The 21,202-nt window shown below is 35.2% G+C and overlaps 1 protein-coding gene across 7 annotated transcripts in view; it reads right to left on the bottom strand.

Annotated features, from left to right (window-relative positions):
• Window positions 1-21,202, bottom strand: part of PPP3CA (protein phosphatase 3 catalytic subunit alpha) — a 350,999-nt gene that overhangs the window by 91,819 nt on the left and 237,978 nt on the right. The window contains exon 1 of one of the 7 annotated variants that reach the window (XM_077142687.1): window positions 12,110-12,776. The exons of 4 other annotated variants lie outside the window; for them this stretch is intronic. In XM_077142687.1, the coding sequence (XP_076998802.1) occupies window positions 12,110-12,284 (175 nt within the window). In that variant the 5' untranslated portion in view covers window positions 12,285-12,776. Of the gene's footprint in view, window positions 1-4,390; window positions 4,926-4,997; window positions 5,101-12,109; window positions 12,777-21,202 lie in introns of those variants that run through there. 2 more of the 7 variants (XM_077142690.1, XM_077142689.1) reach the window with 2 other exon arrangements.

Genomic DNA, 21,202 nt, shown 5'->3' with positions numbered 1-21,202 from the left:
AAAAAATAAACATTTATTATCTCCATTATACCAGTGAAGAAACAGTTTAGTTTAGAAGAAACAGTCTAGTTTAGAGAGGTGGCATGTCTTGGGCAAGGTCACCATTAAAAATGTGTGATCCAGGGTTTAAATACAGACTTGCCTGATCCAAAGCTTTTGCTGTCAACCACCACGTTATAATATTTCTTATTTTATGTTGGAACTATGAGCAGTAAACTGTGGCTATTTTGGGGGCACTAAGAGGTTCAGAAAATGAATGCATCAGTAAACAGAATATCAGGAGGCTGAAGTATGCTATCTTGACACATTAAATGCTGAAATCAGAAGCAAGTTATTGAAATGTTTTAAACATCATTCCTTTAACTGATGAAAATTAACAGAAGAATGCGTCAACGGAGTTGACTGACGAAACAACTGTAAAACATTCAATGAAATAAAAATGTTATGTAAATCCCCATTTTTACCATCTAGGAATAGCTGATAAAGACCCATAGTTCTTTAAGCTTGAACAGGTACAGGTGGACACTTTTAAGGCCTGTACTTGGAAGCTTTACAGCCTATCAAAAGAGTTGTAAATAACAAGGATATATAACAGTTAATACCACTTTCCTGGGCTCCAAATACATAGTTTCTTTCCTTTATTGAGCCAGAGATGTAGCATAGAAATATGGGAAACATATTTTACCATTTTCACATTATACATGGTTTACAATAAGTAAAATAAGAATTAAAAATAATAGCTTTTTATTCTTAAGGTTGAGCATTTTGCAAATGGGTCCTTATCCAGAACTTCAGTCAGAAATTTGGTTTTTGAGACACTTATGAGGTACTTTCTTGTAATAACATGTAATATTTCAAATCAAAAGGAATGAAATAAAGAGCAACAAGCACTGTAGTTCCAAACATTGTCAGGTAGAGATGCCAATGCCTGCTCTGCAGGAGACTTTTTGAGGCTGCATTTTGAGCTGAAAGAACTGACATAAATAATAAAACAACTGCTAAAACTTAAATGAATTTATAATAGTAAAAATTATCTAATCCAAAAGCATCTTCCATTAACAAATTTTTTTAAAAGGTGGGATAAAGCATATTAGCTAACAGGTAAGATGATTCATGTTCCGCTGATTTATCCTTTGAAATTATAGTTGCTATGGATTACTTATCACTAGCGCCAGTTTCTCTCTTGTTGTAAGAATTTTCACATCTTCCATGTGTATATTTCAAACCAGGGATTAGAGAACTAAGGTTTGGCTGGGCACCATGCTGTTACATGCTCTCCATCAAGTTAGAATTTGAAACAAGGAACTTCATGGAAAGAAAGCATAAAGCATGTGTTTTGATGCAACTGACTTCATGCAGTTTTGTTCAATGTAAAATGCCTGTGACCCTGACTTCACATTTTCTATAGTGGATGCATTAGTCCTGCCTCTCACCCTATCATGGTTCCCTATCAGAGGAACAAGGGTCAATTATGGAGTAAGCCTCAGGAAAAACATGAAGCCAAGCTGATGGAGTAAGATGTCTGCTTCAAACATTACTTGGGAATCCTATACTGTGGCAAGTTTAACAATCAAGTCAAAGTGGTTGCATCAAAGCCATTAGAGGCAGAGTAGAGTAGCAGCTGAAGGCCTGGACTCCCTCACCAGGTGTCTCAATTTCCAATTCCTTCTGTATTCCTGATGGGCTAAGTGACCCTGGGCAAGTTAGTTAGCTTTTCTGGGCCTCAATGTGTTCATCAGTCAATTGAGGTCATACTGGTGCTTTATTTTACAGCGCTATTGTAAGAATTAAATGTGTTAATATTATAACTATTCTAGAAGAGTTCCTGGAACATAAGAATCTGATGAATGTTATGTTAAAAGAACATTTCAAAATGACTGCATCTAAAACGTCAAGGACCCAGAGAGAATGGGATTGTGGTGCTTGGGGTTAGGGGAAGAAGGAGTAGAAGGTATGTATGGCATCCTGGAGCATCTTCTTCACCTTTCCTTCTTCCTCCTATCCTCTCTTCTCTGTTTACCTCTCCATTTAATTCCTGGCCATAGTTGACAAAACAAGGATAATGACAATTTTACTTTTCCATGTCAGTGGCATAAATAACAAGACATTACTTGTGTACTATATGGTTGTGGACTATGGGTTAGTAATCAAGTTATTTCAGCAATTGACATACAGCTGTAGCATAATTTAGTAGTCAGAATTACAAAATTTTATAAAAAGGTTCTAGTCACTGTAAACATTGAGTGTCTTCCTTGTGTTAGAGTACAGAGGTATGTTATCAGGAATGCACTTTGGTAAAAAATGAAAAGTAAGTTGTTCTTTCTGGCTTATAATAACTCTGTGATAAGACATAATATCAGTGATTCACAAGATGGCTGCAAATATTGAATCTTGGCTTGATGATATAAAATAGCAGAAACTGCTGTAAAAAAAAAAACAAAGAAAACAAAACTCACTAAAATTCAGTTAGTCTTATGATCATGATTTTTTCACTGATTTTACCTTACAACAGCCACACAATTCAAATCACACTTTTAGAGAAATGACTGCTTATGATAATGTTCTGCAAAGGAAACACCAACTTGCACAATTATTAAAAAAACAAAAAAATCAAAGCCCAACCAAAGAAAACAGTAACTCAAACAATGCATGCCTGGAAAATGGAGTTAATTTATAAGGATATTTAAGGATTTCCAAGATCAACTTAGAATAAACCATTTTAGTTAGTTACCACCCCACTCCCCATGTTGGTCACTACTTTCCTGTCTTCTATCTCAAGTAAGCCAAATTCTTTCTTTCTCAGATTTTCACAGACTGGCTCCTTTTCATCTATTAGTTCTTGGCAAAATGCCACATGATCACGGAGGTCTGTCTTGACTACTCTATACAAGGCAGCTACCCTTCTCAGCAATCATTCTTCATCTCATTACCTTGTTTTATTTCATATTTTTTAACATCAGGATTTATCTGGTTGATTTATTTCCCTCGCTGCTTCTTTCCTGATTTTTTTGCACTGAAATATAACCTCTGTGAGGTTATACAACTTACCAGGCTTGTTCACCAGACACTAGTAGGTACGTAAGAGACATGGACTGTCTTAGGTTTGTCCACTGAACCTATACTAAGCTTATTTTGGAAATCCATTAATTAAGAAGTCAGAGATTCTGAAGTGCCCTTGGGATGGATAGACATGGATGACAGGTTTGTGGAGTTTGCTCAGTAGAAGCCAGAGGCCTTGAGCTAGTCTGAGATACTACTTGTTTTAAGCCTCTTTCAAGACACAGTACAGCAGCACAGGAGTAGAATGTGGGACCTCCACACATCTTATCATGGGTTCCTCACCTGCTTCTACAGGTTCCTGAGCCCGGAATCAAAATCTCTAGAGATGCCCTTTGTAACAAGCACTTGGGTGAGCTTTTCAGTCAGTAAGATCCCGTGCCACAGACTTGCGGTTGTAAACTCTGTCTAGGCACAGTCAGGCTCTCACTCTGTGTGCTTGTGAAGGTGGCTTCATAGAGAACATATGTGGAAGAAATTACACATGAGAGGCGACCTCTCTAAAGGCTAACTCCAATGTTAGGATATTAATTCTAATGCAATATGACCTCAGGTTTTATTATTATGTAAAGGGAACACACTGAAGTAATTGTTTAATGAGTCTGGAAGGAGGTATGAACCCAAGAAGGGCGATATTAAACAGCAAATTTCTTTGAGCATTTGATTATAGCTATGCCTCAGGTTTTGCATACTTCAGAGCTTTTAGATTACAGATTTATCCCAAAATCCTGATACCTGGATACTTAAAGTATTTTAATATCAAATTTCAGGAAGAAAGTGGGCTGCCCTATTGAGGCATCCGATGAGTGGGCTATGGCTGCAGTTTTATAAGTACAAAATGTAACCAGGTGGTTTGCCCTGTAGGGGATGCTGTGGCCTCCACTTTCCATCCTCTTGGGTACCTAAGACATTGTTGTCCAAAGAGGAGTTACAGCACTACAAATGTCAGCTGCTGGAGGCAAGCCATTTGCTTAGTTGCTGAGTTTCTAATTCCCTACGAGGCAAGGTCCCTTTATATTCTACTTCGCTTGGTTTTGACAGCACGTCTACAACAACTAGGCTTTGACAAGTTCTATTATACCTTCAAGGCAAATTGATTGTTCAGCAAAACACCCAGCTTCCTGCATCCCCTAGCTTTTCATTATTTGCTTCTCATTCTCAATAGAACACTGCTGGTAGGCAGGGTACCTAACCATACCTTGTTAGGGGCCAGCACTGACAGATCCGTGATGTCAGAAATGCACCAAAAAAGTAGAAACGCAATGCAGATAATAAAAACATTCCTAGTCCTTTATGAAAATATCCAATCATCTGGCAAATACAGAATACTTACGCTTCATTTCAATATCTTTGATATGCTAATTTCATCAGATGATGTAATTCTCTAAATTTCTGACAAAATATGCACCATTCTATTAATAATCTATTGAAGACATAACATGGTTCCATTTTAAGAACTTCATGGCCTTAGGTGTGATAAATATGGTGGTTTGAAGCAGTATGTATCCCAGGAAAACGTTCTTAAATCTAATCCATTCCTGCAGGTGTAAGCCCCATTGTAAGTAGGATCTTTTGATGAGGCTATTCAGTTAAGTTGTGACTCATTCAGGATGGGACTTAATCCTATTACTGGAGTCCTTTATAATAGGATGAAATTCAGACAGAGAAAGAGAAAGGAATGGAAGAAAAAAATTGAAATCAATGAAACCCCAAAGAGAAAGGAGAGGCCAGCAGCGCTGCCAGGTGCCTTGCCATGGGGCAGGAGAAAAGGATACAGGTAGCTGGTCTTCAAGAAGAAAGCAACACCTTGATGATGCCTTGATTTGGAAATTTTCTTGGCTTTGAACTTAAGCTAATAAGTTCCCATTGTTTAATCAAACCTATTTCATGGGATCTGTTTTAAGCAGTCTAGGAAACTAAAAAAAGAAACAAAAACATACAGTTCTAGCACAAAGGTTTCGATCTACACTTCACTGAACTTCAACAGGTTTCATTACGTTCTTCCATTTTTTTTAAGTATGAAAATGTTACATGGACAAATGTTTATAAAAAATAAGTGCCCCATATTGATGGAGAAGTCATAAAATATTACCAACATGGCTGCCGTGGCTAATGCAAGGCAACACAAAATGGCCTAACCCGGAACCGGCTTTCTTCCCAGGACTGGCAGTGGTTCCGCCAAAAGTGCTAACCTTAAATCTGCCCTCCACCCTAGCACCAACGGTGACCAATCCCAGCCTGACACATAACCACCCTACCACCAATCCCAGCCCAACAAGTAAATCTGCCATCCGCCCTAGCAACAACGGTGACCAATCCCAGCCCGACACGTGTCCCTGCATGCTCCCAACCTATATAAGCCTGTGCACTTCCTCAATAAAGCAGACACCTTCCACTCACCCCTAAGGGTTGTCCCGAGTTCTGTGCTGTGTGCTCTGTCTGTGTGACTGACTCAGTACAGCCACTTACCACCAGACATAAGCTAACCAGCCATCAGCTACCCAACACCATATCTCCTCACCTCTTTCTACACATTCCCAATCTCATTTCTTTTCAGGTAGAAATCACTCTTAACAATTAACAGTACAGATGTATGCCTATGCTTTAACCAATACATTAAAATGTACAAAGTATAGACTAATATGTTACTATATATAAATTATAGACACAACATAGATGCTAACTTTATGAATATATTTGCATATAATTATGACTAGGAAGACAGAGGTCCGTTGTATCTGAGACACAATTCTGCGAAGCCGGTTCTTTGTCTGAAGGCAAAAGTTGATCACATTCGGCAAGAGCTGTATTTGCTGCTTGCATCTATAACACAAAGATAACCAAGTATTCTAAAAAGGTCGATATGTCTGCTATTCAACTGTATAATTCTGAAATGATAAAATTGTTATTTACCCATATAGGTCTGTAATTTTACCCATAGGTGCACATCATTCTTAGCACGATGGAAAGAATATGGCTAAATTCTTATGAAAATTTATTCATATCATAATTCTTTCTCATAGCAGGGGTTTAAACACTGGATTTTAGTATTAAGAAGGGGCAGGTATAAAATGTGTGTCAAGTTCATACATCCTTTAGATTTCCTGGGAATCTGAGCTATTTTCTGTCAATGAAAGGCATCTGCTGGTAGAATAAAACTACCCCTGGATTCATGTGTTTTAGAACTCCTTCAGGGTGTTAGTCATCAGAAAGTCCTAGTTTTGCTCAAAGTGGTAACCCAACATCTTACTGGGAAAATTATATACAACAGCTACTTTGCTTTTCTGGACCAGTGGTACTCTCATCCATTAGCAGCTACCCGAGATGCCACATGTGAGAGTTATTTTCCCTTTAAGAAGCAGACCTCCATTTCTTTTTCTCCATTTTTTTTTGTACTGGAGAAGTAAGAACTGCCATATACACTAAGAAGCTGAATGAATCTATTTGGTATGGAGACAATGTTATCATGTATCTTTTCTTGGTTCTTCCCCTCAGTGGGTTGACTAAGTGGTTCTAAATGAGGCTAGTCTAACATTCTGAGTATAGCCAAATGGCTCAAGAGTGACCAGCATCCTTGGATGCTTACACACTATTACTTTTCTCTTTTAACATCAGGAATCAGGGAATACATATATTCTGCTTAAATAGTCAACTATCAAGTAAGACCTCAGCTGTCTACTACCTTTGTGTAATTACCTTTTAGTATTGCTTCCCTCTTTAAATGATTCCTAGCCCACTTACTTTATTGGAAATTATTTTCACACATGATGGGTGCCAGTAACTTTTGATCTAAGTTGAAGTCTCTTGAAGTGAGGTACAGTACCTTGAAATGGGGGGAAAAAATAAGGTAGAGAAAGGATTTTTCTCTATTTCTAGGGAGAGAATAAATTTTCACTTTTTCTAATATGATTACTGGGAAGCTAGTTATTAAGCTTTGAATTCACTGGCTTAGGGGTTTAAGTATATATAAATATAAACATAAAATATAAATGTGTATGTGTGTGCATGTAACAACCCACCATGAAAGGAGGAATTACTTAAAGATTAGTGTTCAGTGTAGTAGCTAGGGAGCCATTAAACAAGAGTTCAGGACTTGACTGAATTTAGATAAAGAGAGGCAAACAGTAAACAGCTAGGGCAGTAACAAGGAATTCTTTGCAGTTAGCCAAGCAAGCTCTTGTGATAAACAAACTGGACAGTGAACCAGTCACATGAAGTCCAAGAGTCCTTAAAACAAATGTATTTCTAAAGAGGAAAGATAATAGTCAGTATATTGAGAACAGGCAGATCCTTAACAGTATCTCAGGGAGAAGAGGACACATGGGAAAGAGAATTAGGACCAGCATCAAGCCTTTGCCTCCCATCTCATTACTAAAGAAATTCTGGTAATTCTTTATAGAGAAGCGGCAGGCATTTAAAACAAGAATTACACATATTTTTATGTGTAATTAGGTGTGCATGTCTAAATTAAATTAGTAAATTTGTACATAAGTATGTCCATATTATATGATTTCAGAGAATTCCAATTTTCACTGGAGCAACCAAATTATTACATTATAAAATGTAAAGCAAACGAGACAGGACCGAACATACTAGGATGAGGACCCAGTAACACTGTTATGTGATCAATAGAATGAAAAGGTCTCTGATACACTGGCCACCCAGAGTAGATAATACATTAACCAATGTAATGTAAAATGTATACTTTCACATAAACTACTTAAAATAGCTTTGTATTAATATACATGTATACATACTTATTCACGTGTAGTTGCCAATATAAAGGAAAGCCATCAAGGAAATCATTGGGTCAATTTCTTTCTGTTGTCACTGGGAAACATTTTTATGATGCATATAAAAATGCATAAAATATTAAAAAGCACATTAAAATATGTTTATACAAACTAGGATGTTCAGGGACAGAGGAGTAAGTTGTTAAAAAAACTATTAAGCAATAAATTACAGGTGAAAAATAGATTTTTTATGGACTAGCAGTTCAAAATTTCTTTCAAGACTGTATTAATATTATGATATTTAGCAGTCAAGTGCTTTTAATTCTTCACTTATCTATTTTTCCATAGAGACCCTTGAGTTCCTTAAAAATATCGGCCTTTATCATATTGGAAGACTCTACTTGCATGAAGTAGAACAACTTCTTCTGCAAGTTTTTCCAGTTATATTAAACTAAAAAGCACAATTTTTCCTTTAGGAAAGACAATGAGGACTTACTGAGCAATTTTTGCCATTAGAGTTCTACTTTATGCTTCATTTATTTCAACTCAATATTACTTCCATAACAGTCACTTTTTTCAAACAATAAATCTCTAATGATAAGTAAACAACATTTTGTCTAATTCTCAGCACGAGAGAATTAATCTATTGAATTCATTAGCTTGTTTTTTGAATGATCCACTAGAACATTTTCTTTTCTAAAATCTGCAATTTTTTTTTTTTCACTGATCGAATCACTCTGGGATTCATGCGGGCCTCACTCTGGACAAACCAACAAAATCTCATGTCCTACCTGAGATTCCATGTACTTATGGTGTTCAGTCAAACTATCTACATAAGTTATATTAGGAAATGCAGCAATCAAAATATAAATTTTGGACCAAATAAACATTTGGTACATTTTCTAAAACCTGCAATTTTTAAGAAAAAGATCTTGCATTTGGATATTTTGTTAGAGGCTAAACAAGTGGGGATTATAAGTACGTATTTGTTTCTTCCTGTTAAAAATCTAGACTTAAGTAAGTTTTCAGTGGGTAGTAAACTAAAGTATAAACCAGCCAGCCCAAATATCTGTAGTTTACTAGGAGAATGGGCAGTAATTACTAAGATAAAGAAAACACTGGAATTTTATTATAGTATTCAATTATTTTTACAAATGTGCACCAACTGTAAATTAACCAAGGAAAAAGGAGTCTGACTAAAGGAAACACTATTTTCACCATAGTGCATATTATTTTTCAAATATTAAGCATTTATTAGATACTTTATAAAATACAAAATGTGAGTTCTTGACCAGGACACTCTGGTTTACTAATATAAACAATACAAAAAAGTCTCTAAATCAAATACAAATTTGTTAAGTACTGAAATTTCAAGGACTTTAAATGAGGGAAAATGTTATTAAATTAAATATAAAACAATAAAAATGAATCAGTGTAGATAAACAACCATAATTTCAAAGCGCATTTTCCTTATATGTACGATGTTTTACAAAGATAAATATTCCTCATTAATCCCTTAAACCTTGGTTTATAACTGTAATCAAATAAGATGAAACTGGAATAGTTTGAATTTTTTAATTTTATAAAAGGATTAAGCATACAAAACACCACGGTTATGTTTACAATGTATTCCTATTCCAATAAATAGAAAAACAAAATTACTGAATTTTGGACTTTTTTTAATCCTAAGGATAAGTTCTCTCATCACAAGACTATTTTTTGCAGGTTGTTTTTCCTTCATTGATTGAATGATTTAAAAGATGTTGCTTTCATAAAGAACTTAATTTACTGAATAAAAATATATTTATTCCATCTGTTATCACTATTTTTCTATTTCAGAACCAATCCTGATAACAACAACAATACATACTTTTTAGGGGTTCATAATTACAATATGGAATTACATAAGGCATGGTGATGGCTGCAACAGTAATAACTGGTACTTTATTCAAATTTGGTCATCACTCTGTTCATGTGTTCAAGACTGGTCAATCCTACAAACTATTGGTTATTTGATATATGAATTATTTACATTACCTATTTCACTAAGCCCTTGATCGACATTAAAGGTTAATCAAGAATATTAAATGGACAGTATAAGTTAATGTTTTAATTTACTAGTGCTCTCAGAATACAATATATCAGAAATGGGTTGGCTCTTATAAAGAGGCTTTATTAAGTTACAGGTTTACAGATAGATCTAAGGCCATAAAAATGTACAAACTCAGTGAATAAAGAAGTATTTGCAAGGTCCCCTTGGAGAACTGGGGAGAAAAGAGGAAATACTCAACTTCCCGGTTTGGAGAATTTCTGATATTCTCACAAGCAGTGGGAACAACCAAATCAATAGGCTGAGCCCTCGATCTTGGGGTTTGCCCCACTGAAACTTATTCCTGCAAAGGACAGGCTAAGCCTACTTACAATTAGGCCTAAGAGTAACCCCCAGAGAACCTCTTTTGTTGCTCAGATGTGGCCTCTCTCTTGAAGCAACTCAGCAGGTGAACTCAATGCCCTACCTCCTGAGCGTGACATGCCTCCCAGGGGTGTAAATCTCCCTGGCAACGTGGGACAAAACTCCCAGGATGAGTCAGAACTCAGAATCAAGTGAATAAGGAAGCCTTCTTCACCAAAAGGAGGAAGAGAGAAATGAGACAAAAAGTTTGAATAACCAAGAGATTACAAACAGAGTCGAGAAGTTATCCTGGAGGTTATTCTTATGTATTATATAGATATACCTTTTTAGTTTATGGTATAATGAAGTGGCTAGAGGGAAGTACCTGAAACTGTTGAGAGCTGTGTTAGAGTAGCCTTGATTCTTGAAGATGATTGTATAAAGATATAACTTTTACAGTGTGACTGTGGGATTGTGAAAACCTTGGGTCTATTGCTCCTTTTATCCAGATGAGTAAAAAAATATGGATAAAGAATAAATAATAGGGAGGACAAAGGGTAAAACAAATTGGGTAGATGGAAATGTTAGCAATCAATGAGAGGGAGGGCTAAGGGGTATGATATGTATGAATTTTTTTTCTTTTTCTTTTTCTGGAGTGATGCCAATGTACTAAATAATGATCATGGTGATGAATACACAATTATGTGATGATATTGTTAGCCAGTGATTTTACCCCATGTATAGAATGTATATGTGTAAGGATTTATCAATAAAAATATATATTTTTAAAAATGTCCAAACTAAGGTATCCAGAAAAAGATACTTTGACTCAAGAAAAGCCAATGGCATCTAGAACATCTCTGCTAGCTGAGAAGACAGATGGCTGGTATCTACTGGTCCTTTGGCTTCTGGTTTCAAATAGCTCCTATAAGGGTGCTTTCTTTCTGTATCTACAAAGCTCTCCTGTTTGTGTTGACTCTCTGCTTTTTCCAAAATGGTTCCCTCTTAAAGGACTCCAATAACTGGGTTAAGACCCAGCTTGACTGGGCAGAGATACATCTCCATGGAAATCACCTAGTCAAAAGGTCCCACCCACAATTGGGTGGGTCACATCTCCACAGAAACAACTTAATCAAAAGGTCCCACCCTAAATAACTGGCCTGCCCCCACAAGATTAGATTAGGGTAAAGAACATGGCATTGCTAGAGTATATTACAGTTTTAAACCAGCATAGATAATATAATTTCAGCCAAATGCAAATAAGCAATGTATACATGATTGTTCTCTTCCCTTTTTGGGATACTGATCCCAGTTTCAGATCTCTATGGACTCCTTTCAGATTCTGAAAGATGGACTCTTATCACTGTAACCACATCTGGAGGTATTTGATTATGCATTCTCATTTTGGACTTCTAAGCCTATATTTTTGGGGTATTCTAAGCCTATGTTTTGGGGACTTTTTGTTGTTGTTAATGTTTATTAGCTGTGACTAACAGCGTTCTTTAATTTCAGTCTTTTCACTTTTTTCTGGATATTTTATTTAAATTTGAGGAAAGATAGTATTTCAAAAAGGTTAAGAATGCAGAACATGAACCTAGACTGCTTGGCTCAGAAGCCAAGCTTCACCACTTCACAAACTGTCTGGCCTTGGGAAAGCTAGTTAACATCTATAGTTAACTTCCCTGTACCTATTCCTTCCTTTCTAAAAATAAGCATAAAAATACACCTACTGAGACAACTTCTAGGAAATACGGCAGAGTAGAGATCTATAGGACTCACTCCTCTTCAAAAAATAACTAGTAGACAGGGAAAAAAACATCTGAAACATCGTTCTGGAGCTCTAGAAGCCAGGAGAGTACTGAACAGCACTGAGGGGAGCAGGACAAAGAGGTTGAGAAACTGCAGCAAACAACTGTGAATAACTTACTCCAAGGCAGGTGCTGCTGTCCATCTCTCACTCTCAAGGTGAGCCACTTCAGTTCCAGTATCTGGTTGGCTGCTGCAGATGGAGAGGGGCATGGAAACCCTCTTTTCCAAGAATGGAGGTGGGGAACAGGGAAGAACTTGAATAATATGACAAGTGAACTAGACCTAACAGACATATACAGACAAACAATTTGCAGTCTAAAACAGCAGGATACACATTTTTCTCAAGTACTTAGGGATATTCTCCAGGGTAGACCAAATGTTGGGTCTCAATAATTTTTGAAAGACTAAATTTATACAAAGCATTTTCTCTGGCATAATGGAAGGAAGCTGGAAGTTAATAACAGGTGAAGAATGGGAAAATTCACAAACATATGGAGGTTAAACAATGCACACTTTAAAAATCAGTGGGTTAAAGAAGAAATTGTGAGATAAATCAGTAAATATCTTGAAATGAATGAAAATGAGAACACAGCATATTAAAACCTATGGGATGAAGTGAAAGCAGTGATGAGTGGGAATTTACAGCTTAAATGCCCTCATAAAAAAGGAAGAAAGAGCTAAATCAAAGACCATACTGCACAAATGTTAGGACTAGAAAAATAACAGGAAACTAGTACCAAAGCAAGAAAAAGGAAAGACTTTTAATAAACAGAGATAAATGAAATTGAGAATTAAAAAAAATACAGAATTAACAAAACCAAAAGTTGGTTCTTTGAGAAGCTCAATAAAGCTGATGAACCCTTAGCTAGACTGACAAAGAAAAAAAGCCAAATGCAAATAATTAAATCAGAAATGGGGGTGGTGCATTAAAAGAGACCCAACAGAAATAAAAAAGATAATAATAGGATACCATGAGCAACTATAATCCAACAATTTAGACAGTCTAGATGAAATGGACAAATTCCTAGAAACACAAAAACAACCTACACTGACTAAAGAAGAAATAGAAGACTTCAACAGATCAATTACAAGTAAAAAGATTAAATCAGTCATCAAAAGCTTCCCAACAAGAAAAGCCCAGGACCACATGGATTCAAACGAAGTGTCCATCAACAAATGAATGGATTAACAAAATATGGTATAAACAGATAACAGAATATTTTTCAGCCCTTAAAAGGAATGAAGTTTGGATGCATGCAACAACATGGATGAACCTTGAAGATATCATGTTGAGTGAAATGAGCAAGACACAAAAGGACAAATACTGTATGATCTTACCGATATGAAATAATTGGAGTAAGTAAATTCATGGAGCCAGAAACTAGAACTTAGTGTAGCTGAGATGGGATGTGGATAGGGAATGGACAGTTAAGGCTTTGATTGTACAGACTTTTTATTTGGGGTGATGGAAAAGTTTTGGTAATGGATGGTTAATTAACAGCAATGAATTATGTATTTGAACGTGGGTCAAAGGGTTAATTTGAGGTTGTACATATGTTACTAGAATAAAAATTAAAAGAAAATAGTACCTCCTTCAAAGGGTTATGACTAAAACAGTTAATATAAGTTCAGTATTTAGAGCATACTGGCACATAAATGTTATAATAAAGGTTTGCTATTAATCATCTACCATTTAGAATTTGAGGATGCATTTGAAGACATAATTGCTTTCGGTTAGTTTTTTTGGTCCGTATGTGCATTCCTCCTGGTTGAACTTAATCAGTAAGCTGTAGCTTCATTTCTGACTATTTTTTTACTTGTTCTTCTTGCCCAGCTTTCACTGTCTAAAGTGTGCATGGATTTTGCCAATTTTCTTTTCCCCATCTCCTTCTTTTCATGTTCATGTTCTAATATTCTTTTTCTGTATTTCTTTAGGCTTTGACTACCTTGCTCTGTAAATTACCATGTGTCACAGGGGGCAAGATATTTAATCTCTATAGGCAGCAGATGCCTCATCTATCAAGGGGCCCATATAGAACTTATTTAGAGGTTTTTTTTTAATTAAATGAAATAATACAAGGGCAGAAAAAGTTTACCATGCAATGGCATATGGTTTGTACTTAAATAAATGTGAAATGGTAGATATGGCAACTATTCCAGATACTCTCTACCTAGGAAGCTTTCGAAGATCTATAGCTAGATGAATTAAGTATTTGTAATCAGTTACAGTCATAAGTAAAACATACAAAAAGTTGTGCCATCATTTTTTTCCCACTTTTTATTCAATTGTATGCTACCTGCTGAAAACTGTTAAGGCTGAAATTAAATAGATTGGGTCCGTTGTGGAATTGCTCCACCTTTTCCATTTTCTAAGAGTGGAAATATATCCAAGTGGATTTCCAATCTTTCAGTGAGTGGCAGAGCCATGATGAATTTCCAGCTATTCACATTTTCTTTTGTAGCAAACTCATTTATAAGACCACTCTGTTCCATGGCTGTATATTGGTAGTAATGTTTTAAAAGCTGAAGGTAATATAATAAGAAGAAAAAAATTAAGACATTTCACCAAATGGATTTTTAAAAAACAACTCTTATAATTCTGGAAAACTCAGTTTAGAAAAATCGAAGTAAAGTAAAAATTGAGTCATCCTTTTCTTGCACCAATACTCCTCATAATTTGACAATTTAAAGGAATGTTTATGTTTTCAATATTTTAAAAGCCCAAGAAAAGCAAGTTAATGACATCTAATTCTGAAGTTGACACATTCATTATTAATGTGGCAATTAAAGGCAGTGGAGATATTAGTAAAAAAGGTTATTACCTATCATTGATTCTCAAGTAGTCAGCTCTATTTACCTGGTAAATGGACAAAGCTAGAAAGTATTATTTCTAAAATATAATAATTCATTAATAGAAGAAATGATTAAATTGAGTATGTGCTATCATTTCCTCAGTAAAAGTATAAGCTTAAAATATGTAGCATAATTAGAAATGAAATTTTTAATTCTTAATTGACAGATTATTAAAAAATGCATAAAAACTCAAATCATGTTAGAACACATTCATTTGAAAATTACTTAAGAAAAAGTATTATCTGAAAAATAATTCTGACAAAGGCAATAAATCTGTTTCTTAATTCTGTTTAGTTTTCCTTCTATTAATGTCCCTAGATACAGATCCCAGAACTATTTATTCAATTAAATATCTGAAAAAAATGAATGAGACATTGAAACATGAATTATTTTACTAAATGTGTTGTATTAAAAGATGAATACACCATACCAGAGGTTGATTATTTTTACTTAAACTAGCATATATTGGGGCAATAAAGAAATAAAAGACATGGAACTTGGTCTCAAGAACTTTACAGTATACTTCAGAAGATGTCTATCTACATCATGGCATTGAAAAGTATTGACTTCCTAACCATAGCGTGTTTCCCTCTCCATTTTGAAAATTCTGAGTGAGAGTTTATGATCAACAAACATGGGTTTCAGACCTATGTCACCTATTAACCTCTCATATAGGTAAATCATGTCGTTGCCTGTTTCTTTTTTTAAAGCAATTTTATTGAGATACATTCACACACCACATAATCCATCCAAAGCACACAATCAATGGCTCACAATATCATCCAATCAATTTTAAAACATTTTCATTACTCCAAAAAAAGAAATAAAAAAAAATTAAAAACCCAAAACATCCCAGACCCTTTATCCCCTCCACCGGTATAATTATATTTTTGTCTTTACTTAATTATTCATCTACCTATACATTGGATAAAGGAAATACCAGCCACCAGGTTTTATAATCACAGAGTCATACAATAAAAACTGTATAGTTATACAATCATTATTAAAGATCAAGGCTACTGGATTATAATTCAACAAATTCAGGTATTTCCTTATGGTTAGTCTAATAAACTAATTGCTAAAAAGATATCCTCTATAGATAGTTCTGTATGAATCAATAGCCATAATCATTTGTTAAATCCTAATTTCCCCCTCTCAGTTGATCATTCTTTCACTTTTGAGGGCTATCTGGGCAATGGCCATTTAACTTCTTCATGCTAGAAAGGGGTGTTGACCTTATACGGTAGAAGAATGAGACTAGTGTCTCTGGGTTTCAGGGCTTATTCTGGCATAGGAACAATCTGAAGGCTTTAAGAATTTGAAAAAATAAACTTAGTAAGAAAAACTTTTATAGTCTTAGATAGAGCCCAGAGCATTCTGTAGGGTTTTCAGGAATACTACTGGTTGGGACTTGGCATATTGTGACAATTTCTCTTCCCCCTTATGGTCATGAAGGCATTGTTGATTCCAAGATGCCAGAGTGACTTATACCCCTGGGAGTCATGTCTCACATAAGGGGGAGTGCCGTAATTTTATTAACAGAGTTGGCTTAGAGAGAGATCACTGCCTGTTCTTTTCTTTTTTTTAATTTTTTTTTTGTTTATGAAACATAACCACACACAAACATAAACATTCATACCATATGACCATTCCATTCTTGTTATATAATCAATAACTCACAGTAGCATCACATAGTTGTATATTCATCATTATGGTCATTTCTTAGAACATTTGCATCAATTCAGAAAAAGAAATAAAAAGAAAACAGAAAAAACTTCACACACACCACACCCCTAATCCCTCCCTTTCGTTGATCACTAGCATTTCAATCTACTAAATTTAACATTTGTTCCCCCTATTATTTATTTATTTTTCATCCATATGTTTTACTCATATGTTGATAAGGTAGATAAAAGCAGCATCAGACACAAGGTTTTCATAATCACATAATCACACTGCAAAAGCTATATCATTACACAATCATCTTCAAGAAACATGGCTACTGGAACACAGCTCTACATTTTCAGGCAGTTCCCTCCAGCCTCTCCATTACACCTTAGCTAAACAGGTGACAGCTATTTAATGTGTAAGAATAACTTCCAGGATAACCTTTCAACTCTGTTTGAAATCTCTCAGCCTTAGACACTTCTTTTTGTCTCATTTCACTCTTCCCCCTTTTGGTCAAGAAGGTTTTCTCAATCCCTTGATGCTGAATTCCAGCTTATTCTAGGATTTCTGTCCCACATTGCCAGGAAGGTCCCGACCCCTGGGAATCATGTCCCACGTAGAGAGGGGGAGGGCAGTAAGTTTGCTATTTGTGTTGGCTGAGAGAGAGGCCACATCTGAGCAACAGAAGATGTTCTCTTGTGGGTGACTCTTAGGCTTAATTTTAAGTAGGCTTAGCATATCCTTTGCGGGGTTAAGTTTCCTATGAACAAACCCCAAGACTGGGGCTCAGCCTATTGCTTTGGTTGTCCCCACTGCTTGTGAGACTATCAAGAATTCTCCACTTGGGGAAGTTGAATTTTCCCCCTTTCTCACCATTCCCCCAAGGGGACTTTGCAAATACTTTTTTTATTCACTGTTCAAATCACTCTGGGATTTATCGGGATATCACTCCAGACAAACCTACAAAATCTCATGTCCTACTCAAGGTTCCAAGTACTATGGTGTTTAATTAAGCTGTCCACATCAAGTTATATTAGGAAATACTGCCTGTTTCTTAACAGAGGTAGCAGTATACAGTTTTCCTAAAAGTAACTATCAAACTATAAATATTGTACATTTGCTTTTAGTAAGGATATTTATTTTGAAATTTTTAAAGGTGTCAGATTGTTTTGTGTATCCAAAGGGACTATTTGAAATTTGAGAAGACTGTATTAAATTATCTCAAATGTCTATTTCAGGGCTAACATTCATCCAACTGAAGATTCCACTTGTGGAGTTTATTATATACCACAGTGACAGGAACTGTCAGTTTTGTTTATATCCATGAATACAGGGGGTCACAGTTTTCTAAATTGATTGAAACTGACTTCGTAAATACATAAAGCCTTTGTGAATTTTGTACATTTACATTTGTGTTCCTCTCCAATTTGAGCATGAATTATGCCTTATGCTTTTTGGTTCTTCAGCACACAACAAATATGTAATTAAATTATGCAAAAATGTTTGCCTAACATCTTATATATGTCATATAAACTGAGCCATCATGGAAAATTAGTGCAGGTGTTTGGAAAACATGAAATAACTGCTGATAACTCAGCTTAACTTATAATTCATTAGCAATCATAATTTCAAATTTAGTTTACTTTTTGTCAATTAAAATGATGAATGTTTATTATATATTTGAATTGCTAAAAAGACCAGTAAGGATTATTAATTGACTGTTTTCCTTTCTCTTGAGAAAATACAGAAAATTTAAAAACGTGTTCATAATATGTGTTTGGTAAGTTATTGAACAGCTCTTTACTAAGCAAAATTTGTCTTATAAAATCACATAATTTAGAGTTATATTTCCTTACCGACTTCATTAAATTCCAGAATTCTTTTTATCTTCTACACTTATTTTAAAGAAAAAAATTTTAAATCTACCTAATACACATAAGTCTGTCTTTTTAAATATTAATCTATAATATTTTTCACATCACTGTCCCCTGAAATATATTTAATAAATGGACACGTAATTTCTCTTAAGACATTATGATATTTTACATAAAGATTTCAAATGTCAAAATGGACAGTCTATAATTCTAAATAATAGCTAATGACATATCCAGAACATTTTATTCCATTTTAGTTACTGTTAGGTGTTATGAGGAATTAAAATATAGTCACTATGCTTTCAAATCAGTAGAAAGACAGGCCTATATAAATATGAGATGATTAAAGAATAGTATTTCATTTAAAAATAAAGTAACATTTACAGTTAGCTCTTTTAAGGATCATAAAACTTATACATATGAATATATAAATATTCATATGTATGAATTCTATTAATAAGAAATTAACAGGCCTTACATATATGGAGGGGTACAAGATGGGCCTCCAAGTGGTTAATTGCTCCTGTCTGACCTTTCATTAATAAGGAGACACTGACATTGTAAGATGATGTCCCTGTGGCCTGTGAACATGTGTAAAAAGTTTTAGAGTGATCTAGTCTAGAAATTCTCTCACATTTCAAATGTCTCAAACTAGGAAAAGAGATTAAATCAGATTTAACTCTCCATCTCATGCAGATGTTTTCTGCAAAGAGGTATAGAGCCAAAAACACAGGACTTGAAACACGTGCTTTGGCAGACACGGAGAGTATGACCCCTTCCTTCTGTTTCATGAATAAGCAATTTTCCTTTCAGCAGTGCTAAGTCACTCTCACTGCTTCTGACCTTCCATTGCTAATAGTAAGGCCAAGCAAAGACTACCGTGGCTGAGGCTCCATACAGTTTTCAAATGTATTCTGCAGTTCAAGGGTGCTATGAGGTATCTTAGGGGTCATTTTCACAGTAACCTTTGCTTTTATTTGTTTTATTCCTTGGTGTCCCATGTTAAGATTTCTTTCTTATATATTTGGGGAGAGAAGGGGATAGTGGACAGGGATAGAATATGCTATTTAAAACGTGTTTTAAAATACTATCAATATAGACAGCAAGTCTTGCAGGAAGCCATAAATTATTGAAATGAAGACAGGCTGAATTATCAGAGAAGACTTAACCAAACGGCCTTTAGTGTTGATGAAATTTGACATAAACTGAGAATAAGAAAGGGGAGAGACTTCTAAGCAGGAAGATGCAAATTAACCAGAATAAGTGGATGCAAAAAAAATAATCAGCTGTTAATGGGTACATATGAAACAGCAGGAGAAAATTAGAGTGGAAAGGTGACATTAGACTATAAAGGGCCTTGGATTCTTGTATGAAATGTTTCAAGAAGGAGAACAAAAATTTAAGAAACGCTTAAGAAGATAAATCTGGCAGCTCCATGGAGAATCAAATGGTGTAGAGAAATTCAAACCCAGAAGACTAACTGGAAGTTTTTGTCCTTAGTTTTGCATTAACACACTCAAAATAAAATGTCAGGTATTAGGATGGTGGCAGGGTGAGAAGAGGACAGTGTCCTTAGACGTCTATATGAATATTATAAATTTAAAATGAAAGAAGTCATTCATTTATAGCGATTCAATAAATATTAAATGTCTACAACATCTTTACAATAGTACATTGTGTTAGGCCCTAAGAATGCAATGGAATAATTTCGACTCAAATCAATGCTCTCATGAAGTCAACATCTAATGAAGAAGACTGAATGCAGTTTATTTTTCCTCCTTTGTTCACCATTGTATTTCTAGTGCTTAGGACAGTGCCTGCACATACGAGATTCCCAATAAGTATGTACTGAATGAATGAATGAGCAACGCAGATGCAAATTAACCAGAATAAGTGGATACAAAAAAAAAATAATCAGCTGTTAATGGGTACATATGAAACAGCAGGAGAAAATTAGACTGGAAAGGTGACATTAGACTATAGAGGGCCTTGGATTCTTGTATGAAATGTTCCAAGGGGGAGAACAAAAATTCAAGAAATGCTTAAGAAGATAAATCTGGCAGGACTTGGTGAAGTTTCCTGGAGGTTGTGGCACTCAAGCTGAAACCTGAAGAGCTAAGAGAAATTAGTTACAGGATGGTGAGGAATGAAACAAGGAATATTATTGTTTACAACACAAAAAACCCAGCTTGCAACGTATTTTAGTTAGTGAAAAGAAGTGCTGTAAACGTGGAGTCTAGATGAGGAATGAAAAGAGTTCAGGCTGTAAAGAGTAACAACGGCTAGATGGTAAGAGTCTTGCCAAGCAAGTTAGGTCGTTTCAGCTTCATCCTACAAACCTCCTAATTTGCAGTACAGAGGAGCCGTTGAAGGAATTTGGGCAAAAGAAGGATTCACCCTTGCCTATGGCAAGTCACTCTACCTCTACAAGTCTCAGGTTCCTAACGTGTACAATGAGGACAAGAGATATCATGAAGTGCGATTGTGAATAATAAATCCCATAATGCTGTAGTCACAGGCAAAGTTTAGTAATTCAACACAAAGCAAGTTATTTACTTCTATGATATTTCTCTGATACCACTATAGTGGAGCTGGAGACTTAATAAATAATTATATTATCATTTCATGGCAAAAATAATCAATAACATCAGGCTGGATAAAGAGTTTTAAATATCTTATAGTGATATTTTGCCTTCTTTTTAGTTAATGCTAGGTAATGCTAGGGTAGTTGATTGTCCCAATTTTGCATCTCCAGATGCAAAGTGCAAGCAAGGTGACACTCCTTCCTCACTCAGCCTTTTTCACACAACATGTCT

Source organism: Tamandua tetradactyla, chromosome 24 (genome assembly GCF_023851605.1).
Source record: "Tamandua tetradactyla isolate mTamTet1 chromosome 24, mTamTet1.pri, whole genome shotgun sequence".
In the NCBI taxonomy this organism is placed as follows: Eukaryota; Metazoa; Chordata; class Mammalia; order Pilosa; family Myrmecophagidae; genus Tamandua; species Tamandua tetradactyla.
This window is presented reverse-complemented; position numbering and strand designations above follow the sequence as displayed.